This window comes from Cebidichthys violaceus, unplaced genomic scaffold, assembly GCF_023349555.1.
Source record: "Cebidichthys violaceus isolate CVI_PGR_0920_01 unplaced genomic scaffold, fCebVio1.0.p SCAF_24, whole genome shotgun sequence".
Lineage (NCBI taxonomy): Eukaryota > Metazoa > Chordata > Actinopteri > Perciformes > Stichaeidae > Cebidichthys > Cebidichthys violaceus.
The window spans coordinates 3,649,157-3,674,946 of NW_027176417.1; the positions used below are offsets into that span (position 1 = coordinate 3,649,157).

The following is a 25,790-nucleotide window of genomic DNA, read 5'->3' on the forward strand; positions in this document are numbered from 1 at the left end:
GGCACGAGGTATATATATAGGTTCATGTTAATGAAGGAACACGCCACTCATTGATGTGTTTTCTAAGGAATAAGATATGCAGTATCATGCTTTTGTCTACATTTATTGTTGGTTTTGGTCGTTTCATGTGATTTTTATTTTTATTTTTTTTGACGAGGAGAACCGGCCTTTACATGGACAGACAGTTCACTCCACTTTACATGCTGCATTGACTTTCACGAGGCGTTCATGCGCCCATGTTGCTACAAGACAACAGATTGTTCCTGTGATGTGAAACGTACCGGCGTGACACCCCCGAAGCCCCACCCGAGCAGGCTGTTTCATTTTCGCAAACACCAGCGTCCGCGGTCCGCCTAGCATCTGGTTCCTGTCAAATCACAGAGAATTATGCTTCCCATGTCGGCTCCTGGTCTTGGGGGTGGGATTAGCTTCATCTGAGAGAGAGAGAGAGAGAGAGAGAGAGAGAGAGAGAGAGAGCTTTGGGGCTGTGTGTTTAACCTCGAGCCGTGAATACAGACCCTTCTCCTGCCAATATCTCTGCTTAACCACTTGACCGCTGAAGCCGAACGCTCACTCTCTCTGACGAGGGAAAAAAAAGTGCAGGACGAAGATAAATTCTGCCGTCATTCTATCTTCTTGGATGGCTTCATCTTCTTGATGGCAGCCGACTCATACAGACAAGTTCTCCTCTGGGCCGACAAACGGTGAGAGGAAGAGCCAACTCTAGCATCTATTATGCAGCGATTCCTCGACAGTACGGCGTATTTAGTAACATTTTCCCTGTGCAGCACCCGTCACAGTACAACAGCTTCCACTCTTTCCTCCCTAAATACACGACTGGATAATTAAAGTGTGTACTGAAATCCTGACAAGACTTGAGTCAGGCTGCTTTTCTCCTGGAACACACTGATGTGTTGTGATTTGTGTCTTCTTCTCCTCCTCCTCCTCACCCTCCTACTTCCTTTCTTACTGTACTTCTTCTCTTTCTTCTTCTGCTACTTCTTCTTTCCCAACATCCTCATCCTTCTCTTTCTTTGTCTTTTCAATCTATCATTTCTCCTCTACTTCTTCAATTTCTCCTTCTCTCCTTCATCCTTTTCCTGCTTTTCTTTCTTCTTTTTCCTCTTCTTTTCTATCTTTGATTTTAATACTACTTTGTATTTTTCCCCTTCATCCTCTCTTCTTCTTCTTTTTCATCTCCTTCTCTTTCTCTTTCTGCTGGACTCTTTTCTTTTCTTTTTATTAGATCTTTATTTTTGTTTGCTTTAGCCTTCTTCTTATCCTTCTTCTTCCTCTTCCCCTGCTGCCTCTATTCTCTTTTTTCTCCCCCTGACCCTCTATTTGTTCCTCCTCTTCTCTTCTTTTATCTCTATATTTATTTTCCTACAACATAAAACAGTTTCAGTTTAACCTCTGTGACCTCACTTTTCCCTTGTAGGTTATGTCAGATTTTAATTCAATAACATCCCCATTATTAAGACAGAGTTTGCTTATTAATCATTTTTCTCTGCCCCTCCCTCTGCTTATATGTGCATTGTGTGTGTGTGTGTGTGTGTGTGTGTGTGTGTGTGTGTGTGTGTGTGTGTGTGTGTGCGCGTGCTCTCCAGGGATCTACGAGGTCCTGCAAGAGTGTGGAGATATTGCGAAAGCAGTCGCGGTAAGACACAGCATTGTTATACTATTGTGTTGTACTGAATGCGAATGTGCAGATGTACACACTTACTGAGCACTACATGATGAAGGTATATGGAATAAGTTTTCTTCAGAAAGGCAAAAAAGCATGACTCCATATGATTGTTTGGACTAAAAGTGAAATGCATTTTGTTAAAGTTATCGACTTTATTTTATGACGAACATGAGAAAAGGATCGCTTGTTCTGGATGTTTCTCCTCTTTTCTAGGAATGTAAGTGATCGTTCCACCTCTCTGTTGTGTGTCAGGCAGAGCTTTACCGTGTCACGTCAACAATCAGTGACGGATTGTGAATCTTTTCCTTTCCAAAAAACATAAGCGTGATCTACAGGAGTTTACGTTTGAATCGTCTCACAGCAGCTGTGCTTAAAAAAAAAAAACGAACGGGTGAAAAGGTGAAATCCTCAGATAAACACCTCTCGCTCCCTCTGCCTCTCCAGGAGTCAGAGTGTGGTTCCGGCCATGGAGGAGAGCTATGAGGTGGACCTGGTCTACATCACAGAGAGGATCATCTCTGTCTGTTTCCCCGCCGCCGCCGAGGAACGCAGCTACACCACCAACCTCAAGGAGGTGGCAACGATGCTGCGGTCCAAACATGGGGAGCACTATCTGGTGAGGAACCTAAAGGGACTCATATCCCTCTATTTTTATCTTATCAAATGATGTGTTTTTATATTTCAATGATCCGACTGTGTTTCTGTGATTACTTTGAGGGACAAACAACATTATTAGTATTGCTTTGATATGTTTAGATATGCTCTCTTTCTGATTTCAGATTCTCAACCTGAGCGAGTGGAGGAGTGACTTATCAAATTCAAACCCTAAGGTACAAAGCAGCTGGATCATCTTTGTTATTTGAATCCAGACACATAAAAACACATGTTAATCTATTAAGCGACTTCCTGTTTAGAGAGGAATTAAACCAAAAAGAACCAGAGCTCAGAGGATTTTGCGCTATTTGTTTTAAGTACTGCACGTCCTATTCAAAGCCGGTCCAGAACCAGGCCTGAAAGAACCCCTTCTTTCCCTCCCTACCCTCAGGTTGTGGAGTTTGGCTGGCCAGACCACCATGCGCCGGCGCTCGACAAGATCTGCAGCATGTGCAAGGCCATCGACACGTGGCTCAATGGAGACCCACGCAACGTAGTGGTGCTGCACAACAAGGTAGAGCAGGGAGGAGCGGTACACCATGTTCAGAATGTGAAGGAAAAGCATGTTTATTGTCGAGGACACACCCTCCTCCTCATGCCCAGTTGAAATGAATATATTCTGTCAAATACAGTTCAACATTACAGGTTATCCTATTGACTCGGATGATACCCCTCTCATATGTGTCCTTTCAATATGAAGATGATTAGCGTAGCTTAGCATAACGCCTATAAACAGTGGGAAGCAGCCATCGTGCCTCTGTCCAAAGATAATAAATCTGCCAACCAGCACCAGTTAAGCTAACTGATTATCACGTTTTACTTCATTTGTTGTTTGTTCAGAGCATATGTGCTGGACTATTTCTTGGCATTGGACTATATACGTTAAATGTCTTCAATGAGATACGCACATGTGGCTGCTGACCTTCTAAAATCAACACACGTTCTTGTATTTTTTTCAATCCTTGTAGTCCTTTGTGTCTTATTTATTTAAACACACAGTAGATACAAGATGCTCACATGTCTTGTGGTCTCTGTTTCTGTGTCACAGGGGAACCGAGGTCGAACAGGGGTGGTGGTGGCTGCGTACATGCACTACAGCAACATATCCGCAAGGTATCAAACATCTGTAGACATAATCCTACTACTACATTTAATTGTCATTGGCTGTAGTTTAAGCGAAGAGATTGATCAGCAGAGGTGAAGGGTTGAGGCTGTTTAAGAATCGTGATTTCCTTTGAATGTCCTCCTCACGAGGTTTCGTAAGGACAGGAGCACCAGTCAATCACAGTCAGCCCTCGAGGTCTGGGACTTGAGCAGCCTTGAAAATGAAACGCCGATGTTATTGTTATTGCAAAACACTCAAGCTTATTATTCTGGCCCTGTGAGAAGAAGCACTCCCATCATGTCATCATTCTTTAATGCGACCAGATGTTGATCGGTGGGAGGGAGCCAGGGGATTCCTCTAAAGCTCAAACTTGGGAAAAAAATGTGCAGCTTTGATACTGTAAAATGCTCTCGAGTATGACAAATAATCACAACGTCTGTCTAAATGTGTGTGACGCAGTGCTGACCAGGCGTTGGACAGGTTTGCTATGCGGCGCTTCTACGAGGACAAAGCACTTCCTGTGGGCCAGCCGTCCCAGATACGGTCAGTTATTACCTCACTTCCTGTTTGCCTGACATGAAGCTTTATGAGTCTGACATTTGCCGCAGCAGCTTGCCTGCTGTTTCCGAATGTTTGCAGCTTATGTTTCATTAGACGAATACGCTCACATTCTTAGAGGGTGAAGAGAGAAACCCCCAGAATCTGTATATACAGAGTTTTGCTCTTCATACATTCGAATGCACACAACAACAAGACAACCTGACTGATCCAGTTGTTGTTTAACAGATATTTCTGAGGAAATTCTTCCTTTTTTCCCCTTCAGTTTATCTCCAGTTTAGTTTTAATTGGGATAATTGTGAGTAAACGTCTATCTTGTCTGTCTGAGGGATTCCTCTGGGGTCTCTGGGGAGGCTGCGGGGCTCTGTGGCAGTTCATTCCTGTCTTCTGAGCATATCGGAGCATATTTTCCTGCATTTCCTCTCCACTTTTAACATCGAGCGTTTTTGAGATAATGGGTCACTCATGAATAGAGAGCAAATTCCAAACCAGAACCAATCAAGAGTGGTTTAAGGAATATCTTATTTTGATTGCAGCCCCCTCTAGGGGTAGTATCTTCTGAGACGTCCTTCTTTTACTCATAGATCTGCTTCTACCGTATTACCTGCCCCTTCTACAGTAATAGACAATTAACCGCTTAAAGGCTTGACCCCTCAGCGTCTCTCCTCTTCACCTGCGGAGAGAGGAATCCCGATCTGAGCCCGTCTTGGAAAAGATGAGCAGGAACAAAGGTTGCAGGGAATAAATGAGGAAACACAGGAAACGGCAGGGGACTTAACACCACTTCATTTCAGCTTGTGATTCAGGCAGCCAGCCATTCTGTAACAGGTCTATAGGCTTGCCCTCTGCCCCGCTGCTATTTCCTGCTTTGGATATAATTATCTCTGCCCCTGGAGTCTGCAAGTATTATGGTCTGGAATGTGTGACATTAACGTCAAGATTAGGAGATGAGCTGCTGCTGCTATAGAAGCTTGTAAAAGTTTGGATTAAAAGTGTTGCATGGAGCATTTTAGGATCATTAAATGATTAACATGTTGGTTGTGAAACGTTCCAATGTAACAGCAAACAGACTTGCTGGGAGGAATGGCTGCCACTGTGTACGCTGGAAATGGTTTCTCTTCTCCATTACCTTGTTTTTATGTGAATACTAAAGCAAAAAACCTGAATTCATTGAGTTGCAGAGAAATCATGTAGTTTATCAAGAGACTTTGCATTCAGTTTTCTAGTGGAAGAAATTACATTGTGGTTAGTTTTTAATTGTCAATAACCTCAATATCTAAATGCTTGTTTTGTATTTTATTCAGATTTCTTGCTTATCTCCTTCTGGGACTTCCCTATTTATTTTACTAACTGTATTTATTATTTGTTTATTACTATTAGTAACAACATAGTCACTGTGACAAAAGGAAAAACAACCACAGGTCTGAATGTCACACAATATTCAATAATCTTGGCTGTAGTCTAATTCAATTCATATGCTTGTGTCGTTTCAAAGGCTCCATGCAAATCCTTTAATATAGGATAATTCATTGGTAAAACACAGAACATGATTAAGTCTCATATGACACTACAAGCCCCTGCCGCCTCTCGCGGCGTCCCCCGCTCAGTCTAATTGAATTTCAGAGAGGCTAAACCATCTGGACGCTGACAGCAGAGCAAAAGGGGGGAGCGTCTGCATGTGGCGACCCCACGGTCAAGTTCACGTTCGGTGCCATCATTGTCATCATCATTAACAACCAGATCACACTAACTCAACGGACCCCCGACCGGCCTCCACACACCTATTCCCTCTGACATTTCCCGCAGTGGATGAAGGTTGTGTTATAGTCCTCTGGCTGGTAAAGGTGCATCACACAGGACGAGGGTTTAATCTGCTTGGATGTGGTGTGTGATTAAAAAGGCTTCGTGAATTGGAGACCTCATGCTTGCTCTCCTTTGTTTTTCCAGGTATGTGCGATACTTCAACGGTCTTCTTTCCGGACACATCAAGATCAACAACAAGCCTCTGTTCCTGCATCACGTCATCATGCACGGCATACCCAACTTTGAGTCCAAAGGAGGTGAGCTTCTGCCTCTGCCGAGCGCAGCAGAAAGATCCTGCTGGTTCTCTCGGAAATGTTTCACGCTTGTGGTTTTGATTCCCTTCGCAGGCTGCCGTCCTTTCCTGAAGATCTACCAGGCAATGCAACCGGTCTATACGTCAGGAATATAGTATGGAAACTTTCATTTCAGTTCAGTGCGGTGTGTGTTTTTAAATACAGGGCAGAGCTGGCCCTGTATTGGATTTTAACGCGTTATTATTGTTATTACAGCAATGTGCAAGGAGACAGCAACACAAGTATCTGCATCACTATTGAGCCCGGCCTGCTTCTGAAGGGAGACATCCTGGTAAGACTTTATCATCATACTGACACTAAAACGGATCGATGCGTCTATTCATGCGCTGATGTTTTCTTTCTTATCTCCCCCGTAGTTGAAGTGTTACCACAAGAGGTACAGGAACTCCACCAGGGACGTGATGTTCCGGGTGCAGTTCCACACCTGCGCCATCCACGACCTCGGGGTGGTGTTTGGCAAGAACGAGCTGGACGATACCTTCAAAGGTAACGGCTCTCTGGGTGGGTGTGATTTTTTTTTTTTTTTTCAAAAATATTTCTCTGTGTTTTTGTGATCATAAAGAAAATAAGTTGGCAATCACAGAACAGTAAATACATTTCCAGAAGTAAAAATGTATTGCGGGGTTATTTTTATAGTAACAGTTTCCTCTGGTGGGGAAGACTGCTCAGCACTCAATAATATGATGGAAGCAAATACTAACAAGCAGCAAACGTTTGCACCGCAAAAGATACCACATTGAAAATGATGAGCCCTGATTCTGCTGAACTGAAATCGAAATCTTGACATCTGATCTGTGATTGTCAAAGTGTTTTGTTCATATTTTTATGTCTGTTTCACTGTAATGCTCCATGCAAGTTTAAACAATCATTTCATTACACTTACTGTGTGCATTTGTGTCCATTGTTTGACAAGTAGAAAAACATGTCTCTACTGTGTGTCTCTATACAGATGAGAGGTTCCCAGAGTATGGGAAGGTGGAGTTTGTTTTCTCATATGGACCAGAAAAAATCAAAGGTAATCAATTGTTCCTGACCAATGGGAAAATGTTGATTTAGCATTTATATAACGTGACTCAACAACAAGGTTATTAAAGCTGATATATTGGGCTTCATTAACATTTTCAAAAAGGTGACAATTACCATTTTTTCAGAATTGAAGCAATCACTTTTCTGGAAGCTTTTGATTCCCAACTTATAGAGCGTTTTTGTTTTTGTTTTTGCGTTTGGCGTGAGGACTCCGTTAACCATCATGCCATGTGTTCCTCAGGCCTTGGCCACTTGGAGAACGGGCCGAGCGTCTCTGTGGACTACAACACCCAGGACCCTCTGATCCGCTGGGACTCGTACGAGAGCTTCACCCAGCGCTGTGAGGACACTGCGGATGGCGAGCACGGTATGTCCTCTCTCACATACACACACACACACACACACACACACACACACACACACACACGCACACAGTTTGATGGATTAGTTGTCTCCACTCATCCACAGTTACTAATAGAGACTTTCAGACTCACTAGATGGTTCATTTGGTATTGATCCTTTTACACACTGATTATTGTAATTTATAACGTCAGCATTATCGCCTCAAACTAAATTTTACTTCACAAATGAACAAATATTAACTATGTTCAGTATCACTAATCCACATACAGGTTTCAGGGCCACACTTAAAATTCAGTGCACATAAATCCAATTCCTCAGTCACCGCCACAGCTCCAGATCTCAGGCTTTGATGCACTCTGCACTCTACTGAAGAGAAGATCCGTCTGTCTTTCTGCTCCTCACACCACCTCTCCTCCTCTAAGCCATACAGCCCCCCCCACCACCACCCTCCTAGACCCCGGTCTGTCAATTAGTCCTTTAAATAGCCGCTGCAGAAATAGGGGGGCGTCAGTCGCCCGGCCGGTGGCTGCCCACTTCTCAGGGGGGTTGTAACCTGAGACACCACCAACCCCAAGTCCCACAAGTACCCAAACCCACCTCCATCCACTCCCAGCTTTCCCATCAGGAATTTGAAACGTGGTGGGCCTATATCGTGTACCCCTTCCTACCTATTCAGTCATCCGAAGAAGAATCAGTGCATGGAATACCACAGATATGACATACAGCAAAGACATAACACTGTTAATATCATAAAATATCCTTTATACTGTAGAGTTTTTAAGAAGTGTACCATTCCACTTAACATAAATGTTAAATCTGAGAAAACAGGAGGATGCACTCAGCATCAGTTGAGTCAGGACTTGGCAGCCATCGTAGTGCTGCATCCACTTTTATACATGGGATTTTTCTTTCTCTTTTTTTTCACACGGCTTCACAAAGACCCATTTCATTTTTTACAAACGTCCCCAGAGAACAGTTGCGGCAATTGCTATGTTGCAAGAAGGTCAGTGGGAATTGCCGGGATTGCAAGTTTGATTCTAATTGAATGGGTGGCGGCGTTCTCAGCACTCAGCAGAAAAACCTCTCGGCCAGTTTCTTCATTTCTCTGATTGGAGCCTTTCGCTCCGACACTTTGGACGCCAGAATCCGCATGTTCGGAGGACGCTGGAAGAAAGATGAAAGAAAAGTACAGGAGAGCTGTTTGAAAAGCTCTGTGAGCATTTGAAGTAAAAGTGAAATATAAGTATTTTTAGTTTTAATATGCTGTCTCAAAAAGTAGCACTAGCAGAATACACATTTGAGTTGACCACACACACTGATGACACACGAATAACACTAACATGCAGGAATGGCCTATTTTTACACGCTGCAGGATCACTCATCAGGTATCATTTGGAGAATCCAGACTTGTTTATTTGTCCGGGTGTAAAAAGAATGCTTCGTCTCATCCTGACGCCATTTTAAACAGAGTCCAGCGACCTTGGAAATCCACTTGAGAGGACTCAACGAAAGACGGGTGTCTGCAAAGCGTCTGCAGGATTAGGCAGCTTAGAGGGTGTGTGCATTTCATACTGATGCGCTCGCTCACGGCCAACGTGAGGAGAGGCGTCCTTAGCTTTCTTTGACGGAAGGTATTTGTGACGAGTGTTGCATTTCAGCGCTGGTTGATCGCGGCCATGTGACGTGTGTGTGTGTGTGTGTGTGTGTGTGTGTGTGTGTGTGTGTGTGTGCGCTTAAAGGTTCTAGTCCAGCTGTTTGTGTTTGTGTAACACAGTATTTTTGCACTATATGGACGCGCATAGGCGCCTGTACGTTTTTCTAGATTATATGACCCTTTTGCATTTTATTTTTTTTCATGTGGTATGTTAAGAGTGTGTGTGCAGTGCACCTTGTGTTTGTCGGCCTGCCTTTGCTCTACTAATAGCCCTGTGGTGTGGTGGCAGCTGTCGACCCGTAGGTCAAACCAGTCAGAAGGCCACCGTTTGGGCCACCGAGCAGCCATGCACTGATACGAGCAAATCTGCTTTTTAAAAGGGACATGTGTACCGTTTTACATTTTTGAAGCTTTATGGCACAAATCCACATGTTTGAAGAGATGCCAGAGAAGAGGGTTGGTGGCACTAAAAACACAGTTAGGTGTGTTAAACTTACTGTATGCTGATGTTTACAAGTGCTTCATTTAGCATCTTAGATGTTCCATATGTTTCTAATTTGACCGTAAGTCACACCACTTAAACGTGTTCTGGGAATGTAATGATCCCTTGAGTTCTGAAAAATGAGAATAACCACTAAAGATAGTGTGTTGCCGCAGGAGAATAAGCGTGTGTGTGTTCCAGCGTGTGTGTGTGTGTGTGTGTGTGTGTGTGTGTGTGTGGTGTACAGTAGGGCAGCATGCCCAGTGACAGCACAGGCTGTCTTCCTTGTTTACTGCCCTCCTCCCATATTTGGCTGGGGCTGAGCCCTGAAACATGTCTGGAATAGCTGGATAGAGACAGCGACAGAGATAGAGAGGCAGGCTCAGAGAGGCAGAGAGAAGCAGAGGAGGCCAAACTTTTTTTTGCACTTTGAATGAAGGAGAAAGACAAAAGGAGAGATTAAGGAATGAAGTAAAATCGAGGCGAGACGGAGATCAGCTGAACAGCATTGGTTGGTGAGTAGGTCTGTAAGGCCTTGGGATTTCCTCAAGCAACTTTCTTTCCTATTTAGAAACATCTTACCACTTCAAACTGCCTGTAACATACAGTGAATTCATATTTGATAAAATCATCTTTGCATTATTTTTGCAAAAGGTTTAAAGGCAACATGATGCAGGTTTACCCTCTAAAACGTCTGAAAACGACTTGTATGTAACTTTTTGTTCTTTCGGTCCGCAGACATGAGTCTGTGTGTCTGTTTATTGTGTTTCCATGTCAACACTGTTGCATCCTGTGTGTTTGGCACCTATATGGTATAAAATGAGTCATGGAGCGAGCAATTTGTGTGTGGAACGTTTTATGAGCGGGCTGCAATTTGGGTGTACCAAAACTATTAGGGACCTCGGTTGGTAACTTCATGTGAGCTCCAGAGAGCTCGGACCGGGATGCAATGCATGTGCGATAGCTCAGGAGGTGAGAAGTTTATTTATCTGTATGTATTTCACATATTCACGTTCTTCTCGTGGGTTTAGAGTGAAGTGTCCTCTTGACAAGAGGGGTCTTCTGGTACAAACCGCTGAATAACAAGCAACTTAAGTTGACGTCTGACAAAATATTTACTCTACACATAGAGCGTTTAAATGGCGTCATCATTTGTGTGACATTAGAAATTATTTTTTATGTCAGTGTTGCAACTTCTCAGCGTCCAGCCCTCAATGCCGTAAAGACTCGCTGTTTATCTTGGTATCAGTACATCGGGGTTTAAGGAGAGCTTTGAACACTAAAAGTGGCCTCCAAAAGTCTGCAGAAATGGAGAGCAGTCAGGTATTTTAAAAGCCTCCTGTGTGTGTCTTGCATGAGCACATAATGCTTCTAGTTAGACCTCTTGCTGACAGCACGGTGAGCTACAGCAGCAGGTTCAAATCCCAGCTCTGGAAACCCTGCTGAGCCAGTCCTCATCTCTTAATGCCTCCTTTCTCCTACTGTCTGTCTAGATGTCCCCATATGTCTCTCTCTCTCTCTCTCTCTCTCTCTCTCTCTCTCTCTCTCTCTCTCTCAGGACCTTTTCCTTGAGCCTCATTTGTAATTTCTAGAAGTGTCTTTATCAAAAACACAAAATAAGTTTGCCTGAGGTTGACATACAGATGCTTTCGAAACTTTTATTCAACTGCTTAAGATTGTTACCGAGCCTCTTTTTCACTCAGATTGAAGTGCAGTGCTTGAATGTTTCCGTCTCTTGAGTTAAGCACACAAAGCTCTCAGAAGAGACGCATCAACATCTAGCTAGACAGCAGGCAGATGCACTTTTATGACAGCTACTGATCCTCATGAGTGAAAGACAGATGGACGGACAGATGCACAGAAAACCAGCCCGCCAGTCAGGAGACAGCCAGACGCACAGGCCGGCCAATTACCCCGACGTGATCCTGTTGGTCCTGTTTTTATTGCATTATATATCATTTTCTTGTTCATATGCAAAGAAGATTACTTCACATGAGAGCAGTACACTGGTTGAGTTTAAAGATGTTTGGTGGAATTTTCTTATAAACAAAGAAACACATTGTGTTCCCCTATTTTCATGTCTTAAATCTTGCAGTGTTTACATTCACGTCGGTTAGCTTCTTCCTCGCGTTTATCGCTGCATTGCAACATTTCTTTGCACATTACCACCGCTAGCTAAGTCTTAACTTCGCTTCACCAGTAAATGTTACTCATGCAGGTTTAACCTCTCAACTAAACCCAACTAAATATCCCAATCTGACGCTTGATCTGACATTTCCTCTCTTGCAAAGTGACATGAATCAGACGTGGAGTTCAGCTGGTTGTCAGTCAGATATCTAGACAGTCAGACAGATGTATTTTTTTTTTTTTTTTATGACAGTCACTGCGATGACAGACAGGCGGATGGATGACATCATCCTGAAAGCAATCGTGGAGACAGACACTGATACAGTCACGTCACGTTACCTCAAACTGTTACAGCTGGACACGGGATGACAGACGGACTGAGAGGCAGACATGGCAAATATAAAACTGAGACAGTTTTCCTTGTGCCAGTCACTGATACGCCAACCGTGACACCTTTTTCACTGATGGGCTGTCACATCATCCCTTGATAGGGTGTAGCTCTTTCCCTCGCATGCTCTGCTGCGAAGACATCAGCGGCCCATTTGCACCCTAAATGTAGTTCTTTGTAATACCTGTCAAATAGTTCCATTTTTGGAACAGTTTGGAAGAAGTTTGTAAAAGGCAGATGTCTTCAATCCAAATGTGAGTATTTCCCTCAAATCAATGTAAATGGCTCCACGAGGATGTTTTTGCAGTGTCTCACACACACAAGTCCTTAAGACAAGTCAGTCGGCTGTCAGTCAAACCCGGTCACCCACTGCTGGCATGCAGACTGGCCGTCGTCACAGTGATATGAAAACTGTGAGGGTGAATGTCACATCCTGCTGAGAGATACTTGATGGCTCTCTTACAACACTGTGTGTGTGTGTGTGTGTGTGTGTGTGTGTGTGTGTGTGTGTGTGTGTGTGTGTGTGTAGATGTTTGTGCATGTACATGCCTGCCACTGCAAGATGCCCTTAAATCCAATACATTTACAAAACGTGTTTCTGTATCTCCTTTCCGCTGCTTTTTCTAATAATATTCTTGAATTAAGTATTCGTTTCTTTATTAATCTGCATCATTCTCTCTTGTAACTGACAGCTATTTTAGAGAGACATTTTTTTAAGTTCATCAATCTCATCCCACTCCTTGAAGTTTAAGTTTATCATTTTTTGGGTTTGTCTTTAATGCACTTTGGTTCTTTTCCTCTTTGTCACACCGGTCCTCTTTCCAGCTGGGTGCTTCACTTTTCCCAACCTCCCAGTTGTACTGCTGTCACACGCAGCACGCCCAGTTTCCTCCTAACCCATAGAGATTCTCCCAACTCCAAAGAGACCTTACTAGCAAAAGGTCAACTTCCCACTCTAAATAGCCCTTACTGTAGTCTGTATGCATGTGCGTGTATATATGCACTTATAAGCATACATGAAATCATACACCATATCCAATAAAACTATGATTGCAGACCTCTTTCCTAAGTGGGTGAGAGACCCACCATGGGACTGTTTAATTATGCGTGTAAACGTTAGGTGTGTCTCTATATTTATGTGTCTGCGTTTTGTAAAAATGGGTTTGGCCCTTTTTATAAGGTCATCATGTTCGTGTCAAGCCCGTCTTTGAGTCTCCACCAGCCCTGGAAACTTCTAAAGCAGCTAATAACAGAATTTAAAGGAGGAATCCGCCCAGAAACCTTTTAAAATATTTGGTGGTGAATATTGTCCTTTCAGGAATTAGTTTGCAAAGATGTGTTTATTTCAGGATTTTTTTTCCAGTTAATACCAGTTAACTAACAAGGTGGCAGTTCTAGCAGACTTAGATCTACATAGAGGCCAAGAATTAAGAAGTCACTTTATGATACAAAATGTCATAGAAACATATTAATAAGAATGGAAACAGAAGTGGTCCTAGAACAGAGCCCTGAGGAGCCCCTTCACAGGTCAACTTGACTTATTTTGGTCTTTTGGACCTAATTGTTAGAACCAACTGAATACAATAAATGAAGGAGGCAAGTACGAACCAAACCAACTAACATTTCAACCCTGCCCTTCTGACTTCCAACATTCAGTGCTAAACACACACAGGTTCATAAGCCGAGAACCCAGGGAGAAATATGTGTGCATGGAGCACATTAAGCTACAATGTCTAGCACCAAAATGGCCAACCGCCCATGTCCTCATTGCTTTATAGGCGTGTTGACAAATGTGTCGCCTCAATCGCCCTGTCCTGTTAATCTCAAAAGAACTAACTATGTATATAACATCCCAGCTGGTGCATTTCATACAGCAATATCAGTGGTTGTAGCACATTGTCTATTTATAATAAACCATTGGCCGCAGATGTTTAAATGGCTTTTTAATGGCCTCAAAGGCTGCAACGTGGCAATGAGACACTCAAGCGAACACTTGAGAGAATACAGCCAAGAGGCAGGTGCTGTGTGTGTTTGTGTGTGTGTGTGTGTGTGTGTGTGTGTGTGTAGTGTTGTATGAGCAATGCCTCTGGCACTTTCACGAGAGGAGAGCACCTGTCGCATGAGAGAATACAGAGAATGGACAGGTGTGTGTGTGTGTGTGTGTGTGTGTGTGTGTGTGTGTGTGTGTGTGTGTGTGTGTGTGTGTGTGTGTGTGTGTGTGTGTGACAGAGAGAGGAAGGGACCGTAGTGCTAAATTGATGAAAGGGCCAATTTAGATGCTAAATGTAATTGTCATTTTAGTTTTTTTTGTTCTTGAGCCTGATTTGGTTGTCATTGAATATGTAAATGAGTAGTAGTAAACATGTCTTTGTCCTTTGAAGCAGAGAGAATGGCATGCTACACTCGTTTAGCGCAGTAGGAAACAAGTTGTTAGCTATTTGTGTTCGCCAAGGCTTGGTGACTCAACCGATCTAATCTGGGGTCTGCTGCAGCTATTTATTGACGCCAGAAGAAAGGCATTTGTTCTGACGCAGAGTCATCCAATATTTTTTGCTTCTTACTTGGTTCATACCTGGATCACAGTGTTCATATGTTAATGCGATTTCAAATTAAGATCCACTCATTCTGGAGCGTTTAATTGTATCACGCAATCCTCCTCAGCAGTTGAAGATCGCCCATTGTCATGGAAGTTTAGATGTTCCAATTTCCAATTTTTGGAGCACTTTAAAGAAGACCATTGATCCTCTTTATCTCTAGAAGATCATGTCATACGATCAAAAGCTCTAGAAGAGCTACTGAGCTACTTTGAAGTGAGATTGTTGTTGTCAACTGGTGTCAAGAACAAACTTTAAATCTCAAGATTTTCGCTGTTATCTGAAATGAAACACTGGATCCCTGGAAGCTTAGACTTCTCTCGGTCACCTGAGCTGAAGGGCGACCTCTTTAAGCTCTAGTCACCTCTGCTGCCATCTTATATGTGCATATGTAGTTGTAGTCATGTGTACACGTTTCTCCCGACTCACGCACCTGCCATGAGTGTGGGGAAATGTAAAGGTTGTGACCTTGCAACTCTTGTTTGGTAAGTTCCTGTCATGCCCAACGTTGTTCGGCACTTCCGTTCTTTACTTAGTCAATAGGATCACACCAAACTCACAGGCCTCTTCGCCCCCGTCGGTGAGCGAGTGAAAATAGCGATCAAGGTGTTTAAGGTGGCAAGACTCACTCCGGAAGCATTCACACTTAACCAGTGAGTCACTCCTGTTCCATACATTTATTGAACCTTTGACAAATGTCAGCAAAGAGAATTATTTGTTAAAGAGATATTTAAAAAAAAATGGTGAATTAATTAAAAAATCATCTTAATCTAGAAAATAGAAAATGTATAAACCTTATTTTATTGGATTTGGTTGATTTGGATTTGGAAGATCAGCTCAAGTCGGTGCCTGTGGGTCTGTCAGGTCGGTGATTCAGTGGAAACTTAACATTCCCAACAAACGCAACATGTTGCTCCTTTTACCCCAAAAACGTTTCTTTCTTTCCTCTCTGAGCCATGACTTGTCATATAACAGTGCCTGCTTCCCTGATTTAACCTCGGGACGGGGTTGACCAACAGCTGGAAAAAGTGTCGCCCTGTCAAACTTGAGTCGTTTTTTGCCACAAAGCACTAAAAGATCGTCTTTTATGCACTAGAACAAGAGCATTGCCTATTCTGCTAAAGGTCAGGGGGAGAGAGAGAGAGAAAGCCTTTTCTGTAAGACAGGAAAGGGAAGGGGGGTGACCCTAAGTGATGGGATCCCCTCTGATGACATCACCAGGCAAGGGTGCTGCCGTTCTAGGCAAACAGATGGCGTGGGAGTTGTAGTTCATTTGAAAGGACGTGGCTTCACAGGAAGCTGGGATGTGGTGGTGACGTTGGTAGAGTCCCTCCCCCGCTGCCGGGAACAGTCCCAGATCATCCCAGAGTGCCAGCTCACCCCTTTCAGCAGCTTCGGTGGTACGGCCCTGCCTCGCTCCAGTGAAGCACATTTTGGGTGATGAGAGGACATGAATCAGAGAGGACAGGGAGAGTAAGACGAGAAGCCCAGAGGCAGAAAGTTCAGTCACTGAGAGGCTACTGAAGGACTCAAATGTGGCTATTTAGTCACAATGTAATTGGCTGAAGAAGAGGAAATATTTCATCCTTTCTTGAGGGTTTTCTGAGAGTTTACCTAAAGTACAGGTAAGGAGGATGTTTCCACTGAATTTGATGCTGTGATATAGAAATGTAATTATGATTTGAAGCATTTAAAAAATAGAAGTCACAGAAGTTTTATAGAAAATAAAACTTCTGTTATCCAGGATTCATAAATTATTGCTGACAAGATAAATTAAAAATAACAAAACTTTTTAAAAGTGAAATAATACTTTTGTATCAAAATGTTCAAAAAGCTTTGACTTCAGTCTAATTCCACACAAATTAGACCTAACTTAAAACAACGTGTAACCTTAGACCTCACAGTTTACTCTCATAATGTTAATCCTCGTGTCATTAAAAACAACCTCAGGAACAAACTGTGTTTACAACTTCCTCGCCTGCCCTCTCGTTCTTGTTGCTACTGTGCCTGTGAGTTGTTGTTGACATGGGTTTTGAAATAGCTGCGGTCCGAATGATTCACCATCTGTCCCCGGGGGTCGCTCAATTTGGAATATCCCACATACGAGCCAGCCGTGGTCATGTATATGTCATGTATCACTTTGCAAATGTACACTGGATACGGGAAGCCAGTATCTGTGTATTACTTTCTTCTGGTAAGCACAAGTGTTACCACAGAATGAGCTGTTGCTCGTGTGATTGTTGCATTTTCATGGAAGCAAGTATAGTGTTTTACTGTTTGAAATAGTGCCCTGGCCTATAATTGAAGTACACATTGTGTGTGAATTACAGTACTCTACCTGACCTCTGTTTACGTGTTCATGTGCCACTAATGAGTTGTGCTGCTTTTTCGTTTATTCAACAATTTATCTTTCAATTTATCTATTTTGTTTCCCCCCCATGCTCAATGTTTTAATTGATGTTGTCAGGAAGGAGAAAAAGATTATTAAAAATTCGTTTTTTGAGAGAATGCAAGTCACTCAGTATTACTGTGGAAGCTTACAGACTGTTTAGAAAGTTCTCAAAGGTAAAGTTACACTTCATTCCTTTATTTGAAGGCCCGAATAATTTGGTTCAGTTTGAGTTGAGATGAAATACTGTCCTGCCCCTTATAACAAGCAAAATACACCAAAAGAGATCATATAAATATGTCCATGATATACAAATGACTTTTTCCTGTGAACCAATTCAGATACTTTGATTGCGCAACATGTAGTCAATCAATCTGACTTTGCCAGCATGATTCAGCAACCAGAAGTCAACTTGAAGACAGCTCATCCTCTCCCAGTCCAGCTCTGGGCTTTCAAACTGGCACTGCAGCTCTTCTCTTTGGTCGCACAGACCAGCTGTTTCAGTGTGTTGGACAGGAGCCGCCTCAGTTCACGTCAGACCATGTGGGCCTGCACTGACGCAACGTGACAGGGGCTTTAGCACTGCAAATTGGCTATTAATAGAGCTGGAGGGGCTGTGTTGCTGGAGCTGAACCTCGGTAAAAAGAATCGTATGCAGAGGGGGGGGGTTGGATTTGAGGGATCCTGTCCTGTGAAAATGATTGGGCCCATGAAACCTTGTGAAACCAGTTTGTGTGTGAAGACAAGATGATTAAAATAATCTCGAACAGGTTGTGTACTCACCCTTTTCTCTATGTTTGGATGCTGTGTATGGTTGGAACTGCATGAAAACATGGAACTATCTTTCCATCTCTTTCAGATGTTGTTCACACCCAAGGTCCACTTGATGGAAGCCTATATGCCCGGGTCCGCAAGAAAGACTCCCTGGAGGGAGTTGTCACCATCAACGGCCTCCCAGTCCATGAAAACCCCTTGACCAATGCTGAGAACCCATCACAACACCCCAGTCATCCCCTCCAAACCACTGACCAGACCCTTCCTGTGACAGGCCACGCCTCCCTCCCTGCCGTCGATCACACCCTATCCGTGAGCAGCGACTCGGGCAACTCCACCGCATCCATCAAGACCGATCGTACTGATGAGCACAGCCAGTCCGTGCAGGGTGCCGTGAACCACAACAACCCAACAGCGGCCCACCCGACGCTCAGCCCGCAGGAGAAAAAAGAGCTCGACCAGCTTCTGAGTGGCCTCGAAGCACCAACTCACCAACGACAAGCCTACCTGTCCACGTCCACCAGTCCAGGAGGAGGTGTCCGACACCTGGTCCCAGCCCAGGTGCACGTCAACGGGGGCCACACCAGGCTAGTTGCCGCCCCTTCAACAGATGAGCGTGAGACAGAAATTCTAGACGACGAGCTACCCAATAGCCAAGAGGGCAATAGTGTGGACAGCTTGGGCACGCTCTCGTCCCTGGAGGGCCAGGCGACACCGGCTGACCTCTACTACCAATCGCAGACGCCCGCCAGCAGGCAAAACGACGGACCCTACCTTGAGAGAGTTGTTCTTGGGGAAAAGTTGAGCGAGATGCCCGTGCATGGAGTACGAACGCCCACGGCGATGCAAGAGAGGTCTGTGGACTCTGCATCGCCACAGGGGGGATACAACAACTACCAGAACGGAGAAGGGATGTACCGTTCACAGTCTTTTGGGAATCCGCCAGCCGGCAGCCCTGAGACCAACCCGAAACTGATGCCCAGGGCCCCAGAGAGGAGCACCAGTAGCCGGGAGGCTGTTCAAAGAGGTCTCAACACCTGGCACCAGTATAGCCTACCAGATGATCCCTTTGGCCCTCCTCTTCAGTCAACACATAGCTTGCCCCACTTCCCCACCTCAGCCTCGCAGCGGGACATTGAGCAGTCCATTGAGGCGCTCAACATGCTCATGCTCGACCTGGACCCAATCAACTCCCACATGTCCAAGTCCCACAGTGCGCCTCCTGGGGAGGACAACCTCAGTTCAACCCAGGCGCCCTTCTCGCAGACCCTTGCAAGACCGTCATACCAAGCAGACTCTGCCATCCATGGTTACAACAACTCCGGGTCCGTCAACAACTCCTTTCATCAGCCCCTGCGGTCGACCGAGAGAGCGTTGCCCAACCAGAGCCCCCTCACGGAGTCCCCGGTGTATTCTCCCCAGAGGTCCAACGCCGGCTACCAACACCAAAACACCACCCCAACACACACCCCAGAGCCCTACCTCCACACACGCCAAGCAGCCCACCATCACCTCACAGATCCCTCCCCTAATTTCAACCAGCAGGTGCCAGTGAAGCCTGTGAACTCGTACCCAGGAAGCGGGGTTTCCCACTCCCCGGACCCGCAGGGCTCGTCTCCTTATCCAGGCTACAGTGCCTCTTCCTCTCCTCTCCCCACACTCACCCCCCAGCCAAAAGACACGTCTTCTTCATCCTTGCCCAGAGAACAAGATGCAGAGGAGGAGACGCTTAACTTGGAGGGCCTGGTGGCTCACCGCATCGCCGGTAAGGCTCCGGGTTATTGTCTGAAATGAGGAGGATGAACAGCAGATTGCCACTCGACAATAATGTAACTTTCACAACAGATGCAGATGCATTTTGGTTAGGTACAAATCTGAAACAGGTCTGAAGTCAGGTATATTTTCTTGCCATTATGAAATGAATGAAAATGAATTAGGATCTAATATGCTTTGAAAGTAATCTGCAGCTATTGTTTCATAAATTAGGCTTTATATCATTTGAATGTTCGAGGCAAAATCTGTGCATCCAAAATGCTGACAAGGCTGACTGGATTGGACACTGTACTGTATTACGAGTTCATTTAGTTAAGTGTCAACTTCAGCTGGAGGCACTTTTAGTCTCAAGCAGCATGCAGCGCAAGAGCAGTGCAGCTTTCAGCAGTTTCTGTTACCGATTCATCATCATGGGGTGTCGCACCAGAGGAATGACCTGTAGTCATAAAATTAGCTCTGCAGCTGAAATGCAGCAGAGCGGACTCTGGTGAGAGTGGAGATGGGATGAGAGTAAGAATAGCCAAGCGTTCAGAGGCTCCAGCTTCCATGCATTGTCTGCATCCATATTTACATTGATGTGAAACCATGTGGATGCTCCCAGGCGCCACCCAGTGGAACAAACCATCTTATTTTGAACCACTTTTAAACATGAAATAATCATCAACCCTATAGTAATGGATATCAATTTCTTTTCATTTTCTCTTCACTTTCATTAGATCCATTTCTGTTCTGATATTTCTTCTCCTTTTCTGTTCAATCCATCTCTCTGCTGTATGGACAACCCTTCTCCCACCATTTGCTTCCACCACTGCACCTCTCTCACCTTCCTCCTCCACCTTTCTCCTCCACCTCCTGCCCTCCACCCTCCACCCTGACCTCCCTCCCCCGGCGAACAGAGTACAACGCTCGTATTCGGGGCATCAGTGAAAGCATGACATCGCAACAATCTGACCGCCATCGCTCCTTTTCCTTCTCTGGTTTGTCCACTCTCCCTCGCTTTTATTTTCTGACTTTGTTTAATTTTTTCCCCTGCATTTGTAGAATCTTTCTCTGCATCCCAACCATGAACTATTTTCAGATTATTTTAAGATCTCTTCTCATCAATTCCTGTTTCTTCTCTATTTCCACTGCTTTTTTATTCCCTTCACTTCTTGATCTCTCTCTCTCTCTCTCTCTCTCTCTCTCTCTCTCTCTCTCTCTCTCTCTCTCTCTCTCTCTCTCTCTCTCTCTCTCTCTCAATAAAGGCAGGTTTGTATTAAGTCCAGGCTTTACTTTTAAAAGTGGAGAATAAACCTACACATCTTCTAATTACATGCAAAATGTCATAAAGAAGCTGAGATTAAAAGGACGTTGGTCTATATTTTACTGTGTAGGCTGCTTTTTAAAAATATACCGAGCGAGTTGAAATTTTTTTTTCAGGGGTTCGATCCAGAGGAATGACCCCAGAAGTGACGCAGGAGACGGGTCGACGTCGGACAACCAGTGAGGGACAGTACCAGAGCAGCCATGATAACACGCCGATGGTGGATTCGCCGGACTTCGCCCACAATCTGGCCCTCAACCCGGGAGGACGTCCCAGAGAGGTCTGCATTTTGTTTTGTGAAAAACAATATTGGACACATTTTTCCAAAAAAAAGAATAAACAGTATATTTGTACTTTGACCAAACTTTCACAAGTGGAAGATGTCTAAATCCCTTTTCTGGTACACGTGTGTCCCCTCTTCATCTCCTCCAGGGTCCCATGCACAGCTACCGGGAGGCGTTTGAGGACGACGAGGCGGACGGGTTTGACAACAGTCCCGCCTTTGGAGGCGGTGGTGAGAATTCCCCCCAGACCCCAAGCTTCCCTGTGTCGCCACAGACTCCTTACTTCAACATGTGTAGGTTCACCCTGCCTGCAGACAGGGGCTGCTCTCCAACCCTCCAAACACTGACCTTTGACCTGATTTACTCGCTTTTGTCTTATTTGTTATTATTACAAAAATTATTTACGTATGAAAAGATGAGAAAGAAAAAAAAACAGGAAAGAATTACATAATGAAATCAACAAAAGTAATGTTTTTTTAAATTTGATTGATCATTTTATTTAATTTATTTTTTATCTAACCGTAGTTTGGTTGGACGATATTTGAACATAAAAACAAAATGATGAAATACAGCCCAAAATCTCATGTTCACACAAAAAAGTAAAAGGAACAAACTGTTTTAAGTAAATATGTACCTGAGAGAGCAAACTACTTTACATAAACAGTCAAAAATGCAGTGCTAGTGTAACTAACACAAATGAACCGGGACAGTAACGATACTGCAAATCAATTTCACAAGTTAAACTCTCAGCAGCAGAAGAGTCTCTCCTCCCATTCACTTACTTTAACATCTGCAGTCGCATCGCTTACTTAATGAATATCTAGCTGATCATGTGCTGCAATATTCACTCCTTAACTTCCTGTATTATGAGCATGAACCGCCATTGTCCCCACTGCTTATGCCTTGCCCAGAAAAATGTGGACACCCCCCCCCCGACCATATCTATTACTGACAGGAGCCGACAGCACCCCTGAGCTTCACGCCAGGTCTTTCTCTCTGTGATGTAGACGTAACTTGGCAAAAGTTGCAGACAAGCTCAGCAGGAGCAGGATGCGTGCGAAGGTCTGCTCCATCACTGTCTCGTGTTATAGATGGAGAGAGAGTATATAGTTTCGAAGGGCAGCACTTTTTGGGCGATCCGAGTCAAGTTTTGGAAACATAAACATACAGAGATAAAGATGAATGTTGCATTCTCGCTGCACCAACGCTTTCTGTGGGGGTTTTGTCTTTATTTTCGACATTGTGAGGTTCAGGAAAAGTGAAAGGAGAGGCCGCACACGCCGAATCAAATATATTACTCCTTCAAACCAAACCCGTTGAGACATCAGATTTCCAGACACCCAGTCGGTTGCAGCACCAACCACAGTGGTCAGCAGGTTGTTTGACAGATTGTGTAGACCGTGAGGTTGGTAAACCGGCCCTGCCTCCTCTCCTGCAGTCGGTCCTGAACGCACACAGCTGTTGCAGTAAGAATCTGCTCTGTGGCACAAACCTTCATATCTACGCCACCTCACCCCTCTCCGTGCCACCTTAAGTGAGCAATCCCGGTCATGCTGTTGATCTGGATTCTTGTGTAAGTGGAGGACTAATGAAAATGAAGAGTTTATTTCCAAAATGCCAGATGTCCAATACCTGGGTTATAAAAGATCTAGTCTATAAAAAGATGCCACATTATTTCCACTTGTTACTTTTAAGAAGCGTGTTTAGATTCCTCACTGACAAGATCTTTTTGGAAATAACTCTTCAGACTTTCATGAATCTCTTCCACCTAACTTGACAACATTAATACGACCCCATCTTCAACCTTCAGTGTGGTTGACTCATCTCATCACAATCTAATACGGATCCGATCCCCGTTTGGGTGTCAGCATGCTATTAATCTTTCCATGACTGAATACTTGTGGATGGATGGCTCATGGCTCATTTTCAGCTTCAGTGTCATAATTTGTAATTTTAAGAAAACTTGTCATAGTCTGAACAACACACCACCGTATGCATACATTCTATTTTTTTCTGCAAACCTCAGCCACGGTCTGCCACGATTCTTTGCACGTAAACTATTAATTACAAATCAGTTCAGTGTTTTTGAGAATGAAGTCTCACAAAACCTAATATCGTGATACTCGGGTGTCTCAATATTTTCTTTCACCCCTATTTCCTTTTGCCACAAATAAGAATATGAGAGAAATACAGTAGTTGGGACTTATAGGTGATACTGATACCTGACCTTTTAACATCAAATAATTCAGGTTCTGATGAGAGTACGAAATAGTCTGTGCTTTTACTTTGAAGACTTTCTCCTTTATCAAGCACCATGTGGGAAATAAAGATTCTAGTTTTTGCAGAGTTCGACGTGCATCTGTTTCATAGGGCCTCTGACATTGGACCTGTTCTACTTGTAAACATTTAAATCAAGTAAATTCCTGGAGTGGAAGTAAGCTCACCTCAGTGCTTGTTGACCGTTTAATAAGACACTTCATTTTAATCGTACGTTGTGTGCAACCGAGTGCACCTCAAACATCCACCATCTAATGCATTTTCATGTAGCATCGCATTGATGCTAAAGTGAAGAATTGTGTCTTTTCATGCCTTACATTGGTTGTTTTACATCCTTGCATGGCTTGTATGTGCGATTCTCATCTCCTTGTCGTCGTTGTTGGTTATGATTAATAGTTATATTCCTTTACATCCCTGTCTTTTCCCCTGCAGCTCGCTCTCCTCCAGGTTTAACCAAGACTCCTCTGTCAGCTCTGGGACTGAAGCCTCATCACCAGGGCGGATCAGGTCAGTTTACACCCATCAAATATCATTTATTCATCTTTATTTGAGTAAATGTGCCGTTCATTTGATTATTCTAACAACATTAAAGCTGCTTAAGAGGATTAAAAGGTAGAATAGAAAACATTAAAAAGCTTTATAACTCCTGGAAATGCTTCCACTAAATGCTAACAGCTAACACAAACCCAGTTTTGCTTTGCGCTCAAACGTGTCCTCCTCTTCTTCCACACATCTCCTTTTCTCTGGCTTTCTATCTTTTCCTGCTGTCAGACTCTGATTCTAATGATGGAGAGCAAGGTAAGGACATTTATACGGCAATGTACACTGTAAGCGTCTCCTGTCCTCGGCACATTTTCTTTGTTTTTCAACAATTTTGTGTTTCACTGCTGCCAAATGTTTTCCTTTTCAGTTCTGCTCTCCTCAGAATGTTTCTCGTATTAGGAATGAAATTTCAATAATTTCCTCTTTCTGTCACTCCAACTTTTTATTTGGGTCCGACGTCAGATAACTGCATCCCATTTGGTTCTGGATAAAAAAATATGAAATGACGCACGTAGTTGAGACTGACTATGTTTGTTTCTGTGATGCTTTGTGATAATCAGATAATCGCAGTTTTGGGGACTGCAGAGCACAACCATTCAACGTTCCTTTCTCCTCCAGCAGTCCCGTCCACAGCGCTGATGGGTGAGTGGGTCATGTAGTTTTATTAGCAGCAGCAAGTTTAAAATGTTTGAAGAAAAAAAAAGAAGTTACACATTCACGAATGGTCAAACGATCACCTGATCTAATCTAATACTAATCAATAGATTCATATTTATTGTATATTGTGATACTGTAGTAAATAACAGTTAAGGTGTCGACCATTGATAAAAAACACAGATGGAAAAATAATAACGACGTCTTCATATTTTGTTTGCAGAAGGAGGATTGGTTCTTCTCCGCACAGTCCCGTCCCCTCCTACCCTTACAGACCCGCCTCCCCCGAGGGCTCCCAGGTCAACATCATGGGCGTCCACACCGTCCCCGGCAGCCCCAACACCCTCCACCGCACAGTGGCCACCAACACGCCGCCGAGCCCCGCCCTGCAGAGACGCCTGGGTCAAGCCAGCCCCTCACTGGCCAGACACCCTGCTCCAGCCGGCGTCCCTTCCAGCCCTCTGATTGGCCGAAACCCTAAAACAGCAGCAGCTGGTGTGCCCCCCAGCCCCCTGATGGGGCGCCGCACGGCGGCGAGCGGCCACAGCACGCCCGACGAGCTGGGGGCCGCTTCCCGTCAGGGGAGCGCCCCACCGCCCTCCACGCCCGCCTTCCCCGTCTCCCCACAGCTGCCGGAAAAGAGGCACATGTCCAGCGGAGACGCTGAGAGGACGGACAACAAGAACCTGACGCCGGCCAGCGGTGGCAGCACACCAAACCTGTCTGGCACACACACACTCCCAGACGTCTCAAAGTCCATATACGGTGATACGAAGAAGCATGACATGGTAGTTTACCTCTCGGAATGTTTGTGTCCTCTCCAGTTATCATGTCCTTGTCTCTTTGATCCAAACAGATGGTTATCCAGACATTAAGATGAACGTCAAGTTCGTCCAGGACACCTCCAAGTTCTGGTACAAGCCAGACATCACCAGAGAGCAGGGTGAGAGTCAGATATACCAAGCAAACCAGCGCTTTGAATTTAAAAAACAAAGACAGCTGTTCTCCCCATGATTGTGTATTCTGCTTTCATCGTTTT

General features: G+C 44.3%; 1 protein-coding gene across 3 annotated transcripts in view; it reads left to right on the plus strand.

The window, feature by feature from the left end:
- Nucleotides 1-25,790, plus strand: part of tns1a (tensin 1a) — a 69,317-nt gene that overhangs the window by 37,705 nt on the left and 5,822 nt on the right. For 2 of the 3 annotated variants that reach the window (XM_068719628.1, XM_068719630.1), the window contains exons 6-25: nt 1,608-1,657; nt 2,132-2,303; nt 2,467-2,517; nt 2,733-2,855; nt 3,390-3,454; nt 3,906-3,989; nt 5,952-6,064; nt 6,155-6,215; nt 6,317-6,392; nt 6,478-6,607; nt 7,071-7,136; nt 7,389-7,514; nt 18,003-19,682; nt 21,110-21,273; nt 21,426-21,570; nt 23,987-24,061; nt 24,326-24,352; nt 24,658-24,739; nt 24,975-25,516; nt 25,608-25,694. In XM_068719628.1, coding sequence (XP_068575729.1) covers nt 1,608-1,657; nt 2,132-2,303; nt 2,467-2,517; nt 2,733-2,855; nt 3,390-3,454; nt 3,906-3,989; nt 5,952-6,064; nt 6,155-6,215; nt 6,317-6,392; nt 6,478-6,607; nt 7,071-7,136; nt 7,389-7,514; nt 18,003-19,682; nt 21,110-21,273; nt 21,426-21,570; nt 23,987-24,061; nt 24,326-24,352; nt 24,658-24,739; nt 24,975-25,516; nt 25,608-25,694 — 3,919 coding nt within the window. Of the gene's footprint in view, nt 1-1,607; nt 1,658-2,131; nt 2,304-2,466; nt 2,518-2,732; nt 2,856-3,389; nt 3,455-3,905; nt 3,990-5,951; nt 6,065-6,154; nt 6,216-6,316; nt 6,393-6,477; nt 6,623-7,070; nt 7,137-7,388; nt 7,515-18,002; nt 19,683-21,109; nt 21,274-21,425; nt 21,571-23,986; nt 24,062-24,325; nt 24,353-24,657; nt 24,740-24,974; nt 25,517-25,607; nt 25,695-25,790 lie in introns of all 3 variants that reach the window. The other variant, XM_068719627.1, reaches the window with a different exon arrangement.